At 41.3% G+C, this 16,189-nt stretch overlaps 1 protein-coding gene across 1 annotated transcript in view; it reads left to right on the plus strand.

The window, feature by feature from the left end:
• LOC126144971 (glutathione S-transferase D5-like) overlaps nt 1-16,189 on the plus strand; it is a 35,355-nt gene that overhangs the window by 9,912 nt on the left and 9,254 nt on the right. Inside the window, exons 2-5 of the mRNA XM_049915524.1 lie at nt 922-1,074; nt 3,460-3,518; nt 6,256-6,394; nt 14,406-14,567. Coding sequence (XP_049771481.1) covers nt 931-1,074; nt 3,460-3,518; nt 6,256-6,394; nt 14,406-14,567 — 504 coding nt within the window. The 5' untranslated portion in view covers nt 922-930. The remainder of the gene's footprint in view (nt 1-921; nt 1,075-3,459; nt 3,519-6,255; nt 6,395-14,405; nt 14,568-16,189) is intronic.

A 16,189-nucleotide genomic window follows, 5' to 3' on the forward strand; every position in this document is an offset into this window, starting at 1 on the left:
CGACGAATCGTTAAACGTGTCGTTGGCTCTGTTTGATACTCATTTCGCCATTGCCGTTGAACCTCATTAATGTTTTAGTACTTAAAATACCACTTCAAAAGTGACTTCCTTTCGTCGAATGTAAGCCTCGCGCCAGCCACGTTTACTCTAGTAACTAGGTGCAACTAAGAACGAAACACTGACTATCTGGCGACTGTCATCTGACAAAACAAAACAATGCAATACAATGCTTGTGTTGTGCTTGCCAGAACGACAAACTATTACACTACCAAAGATGAGACAACTCCGTCAATTAGTTTGCCAGTTATGGACTTTTAAACAGTGGATACATTTTTTGAACCCCTCTGTATAAGAATCAGGAACAATTGTCCTACTGATATCAGTGTACAGCAGAAGCTCGAAGCGTTGTTACAAAGAATTCTTTCATAACCTGGAGCAGCACTCCATCGGACATGTAACTTTAATACCTTAATACTGGTAGATTTTTGATACATCTCCTTTCGCTTAATGACACTGCCCGGACAAAGAGTTTTTTCATGCAATAAGTGAACTTTGGAATACAGATTTTGTGAGAAGCAATCAATCCATTGTTCTGACCGCAAAGCAAGGTGCTTGAAAAGTCACTGTCCAGTCCTTATACGTAGGGAATACCTAGGAATCACATCCTGTTGGTACGCCAAGACTGCGCTCTTGGGGTAAATAGTAATATGATATAACTTTTCTGAGTATTTCAGGATATGAATGAAACGGAGATGGGGAACGCTGGGGTTGGAGGCAAATTGTTGGGGGAAGCGTGTGGTCAACAACGCCAGTGATCGCTGGATGAAGTTTTTAATGATGATAAGAATGTTTTGTAATTGTTATTATTATAAAAATCATCAGTAATTGCAAAACAATTGACGTTATCGCTTTATGTTGCAGAACATTACAATGGCTCCGCCAACACTCTACATTCACATGATGAGCCCTCCATGTCGCTTTGTTCGTCTGGTGGTGGCCATCGTTGACTTGGAGGTGAATGTAGTGGTTCTGAAGGAGCTTAGCAAGGAAATGCAGACGCCTGAGATGCTGGAGGTAAGCGCATACTCTTATTGCGTAACTATTACAAACGTTTAGAAAACAGGGTACTTTTTTACCATCGTAAAAATATTCGCTGTCCAGTGGGTAAATCTGTGTCATCGAAATTCGTTCCGTTTGGCTGCATTCACTTGTCATTCATTACTGAAAGTTATGTCATAATCATGAGTGAGTAAGCGAAACATTGGACCAAGGCGTTGCTTGTTGTGCGACAAGACCAGTGAATCTTGTCCTTATCTCTTATCAGTTGTTTTCTTCGGGGAGCTACTTGACCGATTAGTAGTGGCTGTACGATCTGGAAGGTCTGCATAACGGCCGGGAGAGCGGTGTGCTGAGCACAATACCACTCCATACCGCATCCACATGACGCCGCAAGTCAGGGGAGGACACGGCGGTTGTAGACACCCTTAGGTCATGATGGCCTCACGAGGAGCTTGTTTATCCCACGTCTTCACAGGGTCGGTATGTCAATCCACCCCTGCACGGAATTTTGTGAACCCCATCCGAATGCGTCTAGTGTCATTCCATGTGGAAGTACGAAAACATTTTTCATATAGGATATCAGTACCAGTCCAGTATACACTTAGTCGGATGTGGGAGATCGCCTAAAAACCACATCCAGGCTCATCGTTAATCCGCCAAGCATATTCGATCTTGGGTCGGCGGGCCTCCCAAAATCCCAGAAGGATCGTTCTAACGTGCACGGTTATCTGGGCGGGGCAGTGACGTACTCAGTTGTCTAACATATGTGTAAATGGTCTATTATAAATTGCTTTCTCCAAGTCCTTCCACTTATTCCTGATAAGCTGAGAAACCTGATGTTGCCCAGATGTTTATCTATAGCTGTTCCTGAGACTTCTTACACATGGAATTTGTTTTTAACTTCTTTGTATGCAACGTTCGAAGTAGTTTGATTTGGGACGTGAATGAACAACTTACTTGCTTCACTAGGCTGCACTGGAGAGAGCCACATATAGCTGGCCATGCAAAAAGCAGCTGCCATTAAGGCCCACGCCCGCAACATACAGCGCCTGACTTTGTTTTCTGTTATTGTCATGCCATAACATAAGATCACTGGGAAATGTACATGTTTAATGTGAGACGGTAAATTGTTACAAATAAATGGGATTTGGGTCATAAAAACTCCCACCTGCACCACGACCCATCAAAATTTCCGCTTATATATTTTACTTTGAAGAGGAGACTCCGTGAGTGAGGGTTTCTGAGGAGTGAGACAATGCATTACGCTCTCAGTCAGAGTCAAGGTGCGCCTTGCTTCCAGAAGGAGTTTCCAAAGAGCGATTAAAGCCTGATGTTTTGGAGCCATAGCAAGTCTCGCCTATGTTCACTGGATTATTGAGATCGCATCTTCTTCAGTCTTTTAGCCATTCTTGTGTATTCTGAAAGACTCGACTGTTCTCTAGACATTTTTATTTGTATACAGAAAGAAATCAAAATGTAATATGTGGGCACCTGAATCACAAAGCAATCTTAATAGCTCTTTTCTCCTAACCTATCTAAAGAAGCAAAGTAATGTCGTTAAGTTTTTAATACACAATGCGAAATCAGTAGTTCCTTATATCCCAGCTGTTAGTTTATATTTGTAGATATAAGGCTGCAGTATTTAATTCTGTCACTGATGTAAACTTTGCCGGTCGGTGTGGCCGAGCGGTTCTAGGCGCTACAGTCTGGAACCGCGCGACCGCTACGGTCGCAGGTTCGAATCCTGCCTCGGGCATGGATGTGTGTGATGTCCTTAGGTTAGTTAGGTTTAAGTAGTTCTAAGTTCTAGGGGACTGATGACGTCAGAAGTTAAGTCCCATAGTGCTCAGAGCCATTTGAACCATTTGATGTAAACTTTCGAAAATTCATTTCTCACTGAGTTAAAAAAAAACTGACAGTGCCTTCTGCCTGTTCTTTGGCGTACTACGCCGCACTGATTAAACATCTGAACTATTGAACTCAACAGACGATTTTAGATAAAAAATTATATTACAGTATCTATTTTCTCACAAGTTACTTGTGAAACCCCATGAAAGGTCGTGTAATAGTTTTGGAGATTACCATGTTCAAGCAGACAGACACGACGATTTCAGATAAGCTGAAATCACGATATCTTTTTTGTGATCCGATTTTGGTGAAATAAATCCTATCCATTGTCCCAATCTACGATAAAGTGAAAATGTTTGGAGATTAGCGTCTTTAGACTACGGTTTCGTGGTTTTATTATTAGTATAGAAACAGACAGTTTACAATAACATTGACAGGATTTTTTAGTGGGGTGCTTTACAGTTCACAAGATTTCTAGCCGTTTCTCTTTTTTACTGTGTTAATCTTAAATATACAAATCTTACTTGCTACATTTTAATGTAATTGTTCCAGAAATTCCCCCAGCATCAAGTCCCAGCATTGGATGACAACGGCCTGTACATTTCCGAAAGGTGAGCGTCAGATAATGTTTATATCAGTTTTGATTTGCTAAACATTTTCCAGGATGAATCTTCTCAGCAAAGTGTACACTACTTTGAAACTTCCTATCAGAACAAAACTGTATTCCGGGCCCGAAGGGACCTTGCTGTGAAGGCGAGTCATGAGACGTGCTGAGATGACTCACTCACTGAGAGCACTGCGATGATATATATATAATTATATATATATCCGACATGTGTATTTCCATGTAGACATTGGGCTGTAACTCATATAAAGATTTCACGGGTCTCTAGCCACATCATATAGTTAAATTCACTAGAGACTTCGGCAGAATGCTGTGCGGCTAATCTAAAGTGGTAACTGGCTGCCGTAGAGTTCCTTTAATTTGTTATTTATCTTTTCATCCTGTAAAAACATTTCATTTCCTACCGTGAAGAGTAGGGCAGGCTGTTTGATATTCAGGCAAACTGTCAAGCTTTTTTTACTTGTTTCCATATCCCGGCCGTGCGGTCAGGGTGAACTGTACAGGATCCTCTCTAATATCGCCCTAAAGCCTGTGATCTCAGATGAGCTGTCTCTGAGCAAGTGAGAATACGTAGGCCTATTGGTCTCGTCCCACTACAATGCTGCACCCTCACCATGGCCAGATCGTAGTACGCACTAAACTGCGAGCCACTGTCTTTATTGTTGGTGTTGTCCGATATTTTCGTATCAATTTTGTCTTTCATTTCGCCAATTCAGAATCTCATGATCCGCAGCAACAATCTGAATTTACTCATCGTTTCTGGTACGCCCCATCGAAGCTGATGACATGTGGCCGGACAAAATTCTATGGAGCAACAAGGCACATTTTACACTACAAGGAGCACTGAATACACAGAACTGTCGAATTTGGGGTACTGTTAAAACCCTTGTTGTGCACAAAGAGGCATTGCACATGCCGTATGTGACTGTCTGCTATGGAATCAGAAGCACCTTTATTCTCGTTCCGCTCTTCTTTGAAGAGAATACGCCCGGAGGCCCTGTCTGCACGTTATCGAGTTCTCCTTGTACAGCATGTGCTTCTTGCTTTGGAAGAGCGCATCTGTGTGGAAATCACTGTCTTCGTGCAAGATGAGGCAACTCCTCGTGTCACTCGCCCATTGAAAGATCGGCTTAATGCAACCTGCCACCAACATGTTATCTCCTGAGGCTATTCAGATGAATGGTCTACAACATGACCTGATCTGAATTCACGTGACTTTTGGCTCTTGGGATATCTAAAAGAAAGCGTTTGCCAGGAACACGTTCGGTCTCTATTTTATCTGAAGGCCAGTATACAGGAATACATCGCTCAGATTCCACCGGAAGTGCTACGAGCAACTGTTGATGACGTCGTTTTACGGATGCAACAACTCGTCTCCGGTGCTCATATTGGGCGAATTGTGTAGGCGGCGGTTAATAATAAAATCAACATAATGCCTTTAGCATCTGTTTGACATTTTCTGCTCACGTGCCGTTGCTATTCCATTGCACATGGTCCACCGCAGCGCCAGATTTGCACCTGGTGGTCAAAACCGGAACTAATTTTTTCCTACGTAAATCGGTTTCACTTTAAAGCATTAGAATATCTAACAAGTTTCGCTGCCAAGCGATAATTACAGCCCACCCTGGACCTCTGTGAGTAGCTACGCTTTAATTACAACCACCCAGTACATTTGCCATAGCCTCGTTGAAGTGGAATTTGCCTGAAATAATTTAGGGGAACTTGTAAAACTCAAAAGAACCTGAAACACCTAAATCTGAATCGCTCAACCAATATTTAAACCTCTCTGCTCTGGAATACTAGTCGGCTTTCTTAACCACTGTTCCATTTCAGTCGACCGTTTTAATGTAATCTCGTATATTATACATACCACCGCCACTGGTCCATAATGTGAGCAGTACGCACAAAATACTCGTAGCTTCCGGCACTTGACGCAACATATCAGCATGGACTACCGTAATCTGTAACAGATACAACGTCTCGTTAGATTACCAGCAATAAACAGATCGACTGATATGTCCTTGGTACTATTTTAATTAATTAATTATTTGCATTAATGAATCCTGCAAAAAATTACATCTCTGCTCCACTAACTCTAAGAGGGAGTTCAGCCCTAATTCAGTGGATGTACTGTCTGCTGGACGTCTGTTATTTTCCGGTGGTGAGCTGCTTTGAAGGGCTATTTTTGTTATATCTGATGAGCTGCTTCATAGAGCTGTCTATTGCGATGAAACACGCTCTCGTCTCATTTCTGCTCCGTAAGTGGCTAGAATGTCCCATTGTTTCCCTGTGATGACTCCGGTCGTCAAAATCAAACTGCAGTTGCTCTAAAGCAATTAATAACTGAAGTCAGTACCACCTCATCTCCCCCGAGTCACAGCGATCTCCTCATCTGTCCTTGATAAATCATTAATTGTTCCGTTACTGTGTCAAGACTGAATGGTCTATTCTTTCACACTAGCTAGCCTGTCCACTGTCCTCTTTGTGTCATCATAATTTTCTTTTTGGATTTACCATCCCATACTTTTTGAAGTTACACTGCTGACGTTGCCTTATGGCAAGGTTTCCACTATTCATAGGTCACGCAAAATACACATTATAAAAACTTGTTTCCACAAGATTTTTCCTGAATTTCCTGTAGTAACAATGACAAGAAGTAGATCTTTAAGATATTAAGTTGAGTAAAAGGACTACTAACAATATTTTCTTTTTTTTTTAAATAGTCGTGCCATTGCCATGTACCTCGTCTCCAAGTATGCAAAAGACGACTCTCTCTACCCTAAGGACGTGAGCAAACGTGCTCTCGTTGACCAAAGGCTGTTTTTTGACCAGGATCTATACGCCAGATTTTTGAAAGTATTCGTAAGTACCTATTTTAATATCATTTCACTTACAGTATCTCGTTCCTTTCTATGTTTCAGAATTTAAACATTATTGGTGTTATAGAGCGTAAATTTATCTGGATTACGATATAACAGTACCTGCAGTTACTCCACTATAAGTTTCGCTCGCTACCTTTGGTATTACCCATGATATCATTCCAGAAGTTACGTTCTACGTTAAGTTTCATATCTGCAGAATAAAAACCGTTTTGTGCAACACATATTCTGCCTGATCCAAGATATTCGGACATCCCTCTGTAATGTGGTACTGACCACTAGACGTCACGGTAGGTGGAGCTGATAGTATAAAAGGAGGATGTGAGTATTGTCCGTGGAGAAGCATAACAGCAGAATGGTTCGGTCAGGAGAGTTCGGCGACTAACGTCACTGGGTGTCATCTGAGTAACAGATCCATCAGGGACATTTCAACTCTTCCAAAACTGCTCAAGTCAACATTTGGTGATGCGACTGTGAGTTGGAAAGGCGAAGGAACAGGCACAGCTAAACCAAGATCAGACCTAATCTACTGATGGGCAGGAGCCGTCGAGAATTGTGGGGAGTTGAGAGTGGTTACCAAAAACCACTTGAAATCAGTGGCAGGAATCAATCGTGAGTTCGTAAGTGATATTACCAGTCGAGCTACCACAATGACTGTGCATAAATATTTAGAAAGAATGAGATACAACGGTCCAGGAGCTCGTCATAAGCCACACGTTCCCATAGTCAACACTAAACGAAGATTGAAGCTCGAAGTGCACAGAGCGAGTTGACACGGTGGTTGACACAAGAATTCGGGAGGACGGTTCTAACCAGCGTCCGGCCATCCAGATATAGCTTTTCCGTGATTTCCCTACATCGCTTCAGGCCAATGCCGGGATGATTCCTTTGAAAGAGCATGGCCTACTTCCTTCCCTAATCCTATGGGGCCGATGACCTCGCTGTTTGGCCCCCTACCCCAGATCAACCAACCAAGCTTGAAGTGGCGTAAAGAGCACAGTGGATAACTGGAAACGAATAATTTGGAGTGATGAATCACGCTATGCCCTGTAGCAATCCTTTGGAAGCGTTTGGGGTTGGAGAATGCCTCAAGAACGTTACGTGCTGTCGTGTGTAGTGTCAACAATGAAATGCAGAGGAGATGCTGTTACAGCAATGAGGTGTTTTTCGTGATTAGAGTGGGGTCCTCTTGCTTCATTTAAGAAAATGCTAAATGCGGAAGGATAAGAACACATTTTACAGCGTATGCTGCGAACAGTAGAAGAGCAGTTCGGAGACGCTGACCGTTTGTGTGATGGCAGTGGTTTGTGGAGGTGGACTGGCCTGCCCAGAGTCCCGACCCTAACCCAATAGAACACCTCTTGGATGGGTTAGAGAATCTACTTCTCTCCTGACCACGACGTCCAACCTTCTCTGCTTTCGGCTTTTGAAGAAGAGTGGGCTAACATCTCTCCAGAGACATTCGGACAACTTGTTGAAAGCGTCGCAAGCAGAGTTCAAGCCGTCATGAAAGCGAAGGTTGGACACACCCCATATTAGAGTCCACTAATACGTGACCGGTGCTTTGCATTAGGTAGAATGTAACTGACAGTCTCATCTCCTTTATACTTTTTTACAAAGTTATCTGCAAAAACTGTCAACAAATAACACAAATTTCACTATTATTCTTCTATGTAAAATGTTAACAACATAGCACATAAACCAACTTATGTTCCAAGATGACTTATGGACGTCATTCCAACCACACGTAAGTACAACGTAAAATAATATCTTATAGCACTTAGAATAGACGTAGATAAAATGATGTACGAATGTAATGTCAACACGAACACTTGACAACGGCACACACGACGAAACAAGTTTGCAGCGAACTAACAAGAAATAAACAATTTGCAGCCAATTTTGTCAAAAGTATGAAGAATGTGTCATATTAGGACCCTAGGCTAGCTGGGGGCCCACCAGAGAAGAAGTTATTTAATATCTTGCTCTCATATTTAAGAACATACACAAATCGCGGAATACCCTGCTTCGGTTGTTATTCGATGAAGTTTTTAACTGTTAACAGCGTTTCTAAAGTCCGCCCCCGGTAGCTGAGTGGTCAGCGTGATGGACTGTCAATCCTAAGGGCCCGGGTTCGATTCCCGGCTGGGTCGGAGATTTTCTCCGCTCAGAGACTGGGTGTTGTGTTGTCCTAATCATCATCATTTCATCCTCATCGACGCGTAAGTCGCCGAAGTGGCGTCAAATCGAAAGACTTGCAGCAGGCGAGCGATCTACCCGACGGGAGGCCCTCGTCACACGACATTATTAGCGTTTCTAAATCAGATATTGGACTGTAAGGCGTACCCAGCAACGTATATAAGCTCAGATCACAATTTAGCAATGGAAAATAGTCCAGAAGAACCATTGTAGAAGGAAGTGGGGTAGTGAACTACTCAGAAATTATAATAAACGTTTGAAGCTAGTTACAGATGTGGATACTGCGATAAGGGAGGCCCAAGGTAGACAGTTCCGTTGAATAGGATTGGAAGTCTCTAAAACTAGCAGCCACAGATGTTCGACAAACAAACGTAAGTTCTATCAAAGTAACTGCGAGGAAACCTTGAGTAACAAGAGAAATATTTCAATTTATCGACGAAAAAAGAACGTTCACAAATATGAAGAGAAAGCCAGTAACACATAGATAAAATTCACTTGTTGTTGTTACGGTCTTCAGTCCTGAGACTGGTTTGATGCAGCTCTCCATGCTACTCTATCCTGTGCTAGCTTCTTCATCTTCCAGTACTTACTGCAACATACGTCCTTCTGAATCTGCTTAGTGAATTCATCTCTTGGTCTCTCTCTACGATTTTTACCCTCCATGCTGCCTTCCAGTACTAAATTGGTGATCCCTTGATGCCTCAGAACATGTCCTACCAACCGATCCCTTCTTCTTGTCAAGTTGTGCCACAAACTCCTCTTTTCCCCAATTCTATTTAATACCTCCTCATTAGTTATGTGATCTACCCATCTAATCTTCAGTATTCTTCTGTAGCACCATATTTCGAAAGCTTCTATTCTCTTCTTGTCCAAACTATTTATCGTCCATGTTTCATTTCCATACATGGCTACACTCCATACAAATACTTTCAGAAACGACTTCCTGACACTCAAATCTATACTCGATGTTAACAATTTTCTCTTCTTCAGAAACGCTTTCCTTGCCATTGCCAGTCTACATTTTATATCCTCTCTACTTCGACCATCATCAGTTATTTTCCTCCCCAAATAACAAAACTCCTTTACTACTTTAAGTGTCTCATTTCCTAATCTAATTCCTTCAGCATCATCCGACTTCCATTATTCTCATTTTGCTTTTTTGGTGTTCATCTTATATCCTCCTTTCAAGACACTGTCCATTCCGTTCAACTGCTCTTCCAGGTCCTTTGCTGTCTCTGACAGAATTACAATGTCATTGGCGAACCTCAAAGTTTTTATTTCTTCTCCATGGATTTTAATACCTACTCCGAATTTTTCTTTTGTTTCCTTTACTGCTTGCTCAATATACAGATTGAATAACATCGGGGTGAGGCCACAACCCTGTCTCACTTCCTTCCAAACCACTGCTTCCCTTTCATGCCCCTCCACTCTTATAACAGCCATCTGCAATCTGTACAAATTGTAAATAGCCTTTTGCTCCCAGTATTTTACCCCTGTCACCCTTAGAATTTGAAAAAGGGTATTCCAGTCAACATTGTCAAAAGCTTTCTCTAAGTCTACAAACGCTAGAAACGTAGGTTTGCCTTTCCTTAATCTTTCTTCTAAGATAAGTCGTAAGGTCAGTATTGCCTCACGTGTTCCAACATTTCTACGGAATCCAAACTGATCTTCCCCGAGGTCGACTTCTACCAGTTTTTCCACTCGTCTGTAAAGAATTCGTGTTAGTATTTTGCAGCTGTGACTTATTAAACTGGTAGTTCGGAAATTTTCGCATCTGTCAACACCTGCTTTCTTTGGGATTGGAATTATTACATTCTTCTTGAAGTCTGAGGTAATTTCGCCTGTCTCATACATCTTGCTCACCAGATGGTAGAGTTTTGTCAAGACTGGCTCTCCCAAGGTTGTCAGTAGTTCTAATGTCTACTCCCGGGGCATTGTTTCGACTCAGGTCTTTCAGTGCTCTGTCAAACTCTTCACGCAGTATCGTATCTCCCATTTCATCTTCATCTACATCCTCTTCCATTTCCATAATATTGTCCTCAAGTACATCGCCCCTGTATAGACCCTCTATATACTCCTTCCACCTTTCTGCTTTCCCTTCTTTGCTTAGAACTGGGTTTTCATCTGAGCTCTTGATATTCATACAAATGGTTCTCTTTTCTCCAAAGGTCTCTTTAATTTTCCTGCAGGCAGTATCTATCTTACCCCTGGTGATATAAGCCTCTACATCCTTACATTTGTCCTCTAGCCATCCTTGCTTAGCCATTTTGCACTTCCTGTCGGTCTCATTTTGAGACGTTTTTATTCCTTTTTGCCTGCTTCGTTTACTGCATTTTTATATTTTCTCCTTTCATCAATTAAATTCAATATTTCTTCTGTTACCCATGGATTTGTACTAGCCCTCGTCTTTTTACCAACTTGATCCTCTGCTACCTTCACTACTTCATCCCTGAGAGCTACCCATAATCAAGTTTTCGCAGTAGTGGTTTTACTACTGATTTCTTTCGTCACCTGCTCTGAACTCTTCACGTCACACTATATCAACCTATTTAATGTTTGAAATTCATTAAAAACATCGTTTAATATAATACCAGTTACTTATTCCCATCTTCTTCCACAGTCGGCATTTTACTTGCAGGCCAGCATCTCGTGGTCGTGCGGTAGCGTTCTCGCTTCCCAAGCCCGGGTTCCCGGGTTCGATTCCCGGCGGGGTCAGTGATTTTCTCTGCCTCGTGATGGCTGGGTGTTGTGTGCTGTCCTTAGGTTGGTTAGGTTTAAGTAGTTCTAGGTTCTAGGGGACTGATGACCATAGATATTAAGTCCCATAGTGCTCAGAGCCTTTACTTGCAGTGCTCTACATAAAGTTTCTAAATTTTCATTTTTTGCCCATATGTGATATTTGTTGGCTTCTATTTTTGAAAAAGGTTTTTCTGCTTTCACTAACCTGTGACGGCTTTTCTACGTTGTCTATATTAACAATACCGTCCGTTCTGTTTAAAATTTCTTCGTAATTCCAGCCAATTACGCTATGGAATCTACAGACCCTAGCACTACTACCTGTTCTCCTGCTTCCTATAAAACAATGTCTTCCTTCCCTTACTACGTCTTCGATAAACAGTTTATGGTAGGTTGTAACTTAGCTGAACATCCTACGTAATACGATGTCATACTCTTTGATTTTTCTAATTGTATTGCTTCCACTTCTTTACTGAGGCCATTACTATGATTTTATCTCAATCCTTATTAAGATCAGAACATTTTATCCACTGTACTTTTTAGAGAAGTGTCTATAGATTCAAAATTGGGATGAATTAGTCCTGGTTTTTATTACCTCATCCATTATAGTCAGACATGAATACAGCAAAAGAGTCGCATGCCAATCTGTTTTTTATTGCAGATCTTGCTGGCTCTCAGTTACAGTACAGCCATCATCAGTGTGTCTAGTATCGAGTCATATCGACCTAGAAAGTATTCGTAAAATTACCTGTGTCTGTATCACTCCCAACTAAACACACTGATGATGGTTGTACTGTAGCTGAAACCTATCTAGACCTGCAATAAAATGCCTGTTAATACGCGACTTTTTGCTGTGTTCATCCCAGATTATAATCATTTCACAGTAACTGACGCCCAAACCTCCAGATGTCAGACGCCCAGATCAGTTGCAAAAGTTGTATGTCGACAGAGTATCAACCAAAACGCCGATTTAGTTCGTGCTATCTGCTGTCATGCAGTACAACATACGTATATCGTAATTAACGGTATTAAAAATACCAGAACTACGAAGCACAGGAAAAGCGTATCTGTGAGTAATTGTTCGCAGATCTCGTGTGGGTAATTTGGTAGAACGATGAAACCACACTGATGACAATATTTCTTTTTTAAAACTGTTTACCCGTGAAACTGCTACATGTAATTTGCTCCACACACTTATTCGTATGCAACCATTATTTTGAAGTCTTTGTTCCTGAATGATTAACACTGTTTCCGTGTGTGTGTGTGTGTGTGTGTGTGTGTGTGTGTGTGTGTTTGTGTCTGGTTGTGTTTGCATTGATTTTTGAATGTTTTATGTACTAATTAGTAATCTTACTGTTTTGTTTATTTATTATTACTACTATTAGTTTTATTATTACTATTATTATTATTATTATTATTATTATTATTATTATTATTATCACTACCATTTCTTCCACATGTGTGATGCAATTGTTTCGTTATTTTTTTGTTCTGACTGTGTATTCTCTCAAACTACAAATGTACGCCACAGGTTTACTGCTATCAAACAAACGGAGCGAAAGCAGACTGCCAAAAGTACATTACTGTAAACTCCAAACAACCCTTTTACATGTCATGTAAATGTTGTCCCATATAACACTTTCAAGCGTGATACAGTAAATAAAAAAAATTATAATTGGAGTTTGAACCCAACACCCTTGGTACGACTATCCAGCTCTCTAATAACGTCTCTACGGAAGCTATACAGGGTACTTACTCGGAGTTGTCCTTTTCTTGTGCTCCGTAGTTCTGGTGTTTTAAATAACGTTTAAGCCCGTTCTGCTGGACGATAGCACATAACACAAACTAAATAGGAGTTTTGGTTGACACTCTATCGACTTACATTCTCAGTGTCTGACATCTGGAGGTTTGGGTATGAGCACAACGGTTCTCAATGGAATCCAGCTTGACTTTATCCATCAGTAAACTGAATTTATAAGTTGCTACTACGTCAAATATATTTTTGTGAAACCAAAGTGACTTACATCTTGTGTCTTCAGTACTGCTTCCAGTTATACTGTAAGACTCAATCAGCTTTAAGTGTAAAACGTCTGGCTTTTCATCCGGTAATTCTCATTTTTTCGGCAGACCGTTTTTCGATAAAGTAAGTCTATCGAATTTCTTTCAGTATAATGGAACACCTCTCGGTTCATACAATTTCAGTAGCACACCAAATAAAACCGACAACTTCAGCTATTCCCGTAGCATCTTCCAACTCCCGGTGACTTTTCTCCGCTCAAACAATTCATTGTTTTGTCATTTCCCTTCTTGATCACCTATTTCTCCCACATCAGTGTCCCTTTATGTATGTTGCCAGACAGCTATTTAGCATCTAAGAGGCTTCCACTCTGTTCCTAGCGCCTGTTCTTCTTTCGGCAGTGTTTAACAAATGCTTCCCATTTATCACCGTACGTTAATATCTTTAACTTTTACATTTTTAAATTGCATTAATTTCCCTTAGCCCCTCTTTGAATTTATTCTCAAATCTTCTTGGTTGATATTCTCGAAAATTTATTGATAAAGGAATTTCAGAAAAAAGCGTGTTTAGTAACAGCTTTAGTGGCGCTGTCACTGGTAACGTTACCATTTCTATCGTGCAGTGAAGGTATTGATTGCATGGTATAATTTGCATACGACAAGGATCCCTTTGTATTGCATGCCAAATTTCGAGACCGTGTTAATGCGTAGTTTCATGCAAGAACAATGGAATTTTCAGTGAGGCTCTTCCCAGCACATATTTCTCCTACTGCAGAACCAGATTTAATTTTGAAGTAGGTGGAATTTAATTCCAGCTCTATAACTATTTGACACCTAATATTTAGTTACCTGGTAAGGACAATAACCCACAGTTAATTTTTGCGCTGTGTAAGGGTTTCATTGAAATTATATGTTTTGTCTTATATGTTACGCCAGCATTGTTGTTCATAATCAGATTTATAGCCCATTTTGTGTTTACTGATTACTTTCAGTTGGAAGATCAGAATTTTAATTTAGGTTTCAAACAACTTTTTTGTTCACAGCTGCCAAAATTTCATGGCAAAGAAGTAGAAGCCAGTGACATCGAAAAAGCGAAGGATGGTCTGGAGACTCTGAACAGAATGCTGGATGGCAAACAGTGGTTGGCTGGAGACAACGTCACCCTCGCAGACTACTGTGTTGCTAATTCTGTAACGTCGCTAGAGGTAAGGGGATATTTAACACAAGAAACGCGTGTTCTTCTTTGTGAGTTCTTAATTATAACGTGTACAGTTGCAGAAGAAATATGTATTACACTACACGAACTGCAAAATCTAACGCGAAAGCGCTGTACATCGAACATCAAGTGCGTGACGCGTGCCTTTCAAAAACAAATTGTACACAACTGAGTCATTACTATGACCCGAATGGCCATACCGAGGAAACAGAGAGTCAAAAATTGAAAGCGGCTAGACTGTCACATGTTAAAAAGAAGAAGGTGATGGGGATGATCTGCGAATTAATATTCATACACGTCATGCTGTCGAATGGAAGACACAAAACGTTACAGAGGAGCAACTAATGTACTGAAGTAAGTACAGGTAGCTGGCTACTGGATAGACAGCACCAGACCACATGTGCTGAAATTAGAACCCCTAAATACGTCGTGTTCCTGGAAAGTGAAACTGCACCAGCGGTGGTTGCTATTGGATAATGACAAACAAATCGCAGATATTAAGTAATCTGAAGGTGGTAGGGAGGGGGGGGGGGAGGAGAAACGGAAGCAAAGGGAATGAACTGATGATATTAGTTGCATCGGAACTTTATGCGGAATCAGCGGCGACGAGTGAAAATCTGTGCCAGACCGAGACTCGAAGACAGGATCTCCTGCTCACTAACAAGGGAACCTCCCCATCGCACCCCCCTCAGGTTTAGTTATAAGTTGGCACAGCGGATAGTTTTTCACTGAACACAGATCAATCGAGAAAACAGGAAGAAGTTGTGTGGAACTATATAAAAAAAAAAGCAAAATATACAAACTCAGTAGTCCATGGGCAACATTGGCAACATCAAGGTACATTTGAGCGCAGGAGCGCCGTGGTCCCGTGGTTAGCGTGAGCAGCTGTGGAAGGAGAGGTCCTTGGTTCAAGTCTTCCCTCGAGTGAAAGGTTTACTTTCTTTATTTTCGCAAAGTTATGATCTGTCCGTGCGTTCATTGACGTCTCTGTTCACTGTAATAAGTTTAGCGTCTGTGTTTTCCGACCGCAACGCAAAACCGTGCGATTAGTGCCTCTCCAATGGGAACCGAAAACATTTGATCGCAAGGTCATAGGTCAACCGATTCCTCCACAGGAAAACACGTCTGATATATTCTATACGACACTGGTGACGGCATGTGCGTCACATGATAGGAATATGTTGTCGACCCACCTAACTTGTACACTTGGCGAATGGGTAAAAAGATTCTTCTACCTTGCCCGATTTAGGTTTTCTTGTGGATGTGATAATCACTCCCAAACAAGTGATGAAAACATAAGAGTTTGTCACATAAGCTGCAAGAAATGAATGCAACAGTTTCACAGTCGCACGGTTTTCCCCGTGCTCTGTCAAAACATATGTTTTTAACGTTTTCAAATTTTTCCGTGTGTAGACCATCAAATCCTGCATATGTCCAAGGAAATCTGAACATGTCCTGGAATTTTGGAGAGCGAATTTGATTATGTGTGAGTGCCTGAAATTTGAAAATTTTCTGAAAATAAAAAATTAAACTTTTCACTCGAAGGAAGACTTGAACGAAGGACCTCTCATTCCGCAGCTGCTCACGCTAATCACCGGACCACGGCGCTCG

The sequence above is a fragment of the Schistocerca cancellata genome, chromosome 2 (assembly GCF_023864275.1).
Source record: "Schistocerca cancellata isolate TAMUIC-IGC-003103 chromosome 2, iqSchCanc2.1, whole genome shotgun sequence".
In the NCBI taxonomy this organism is placed as follows: domain Eukaryota; kingdom Metazoa; phylum Arthropoda; class Insecta; order Orthoptera; family Acrididae; genus Schistocerca; species Schistocerca cancellata.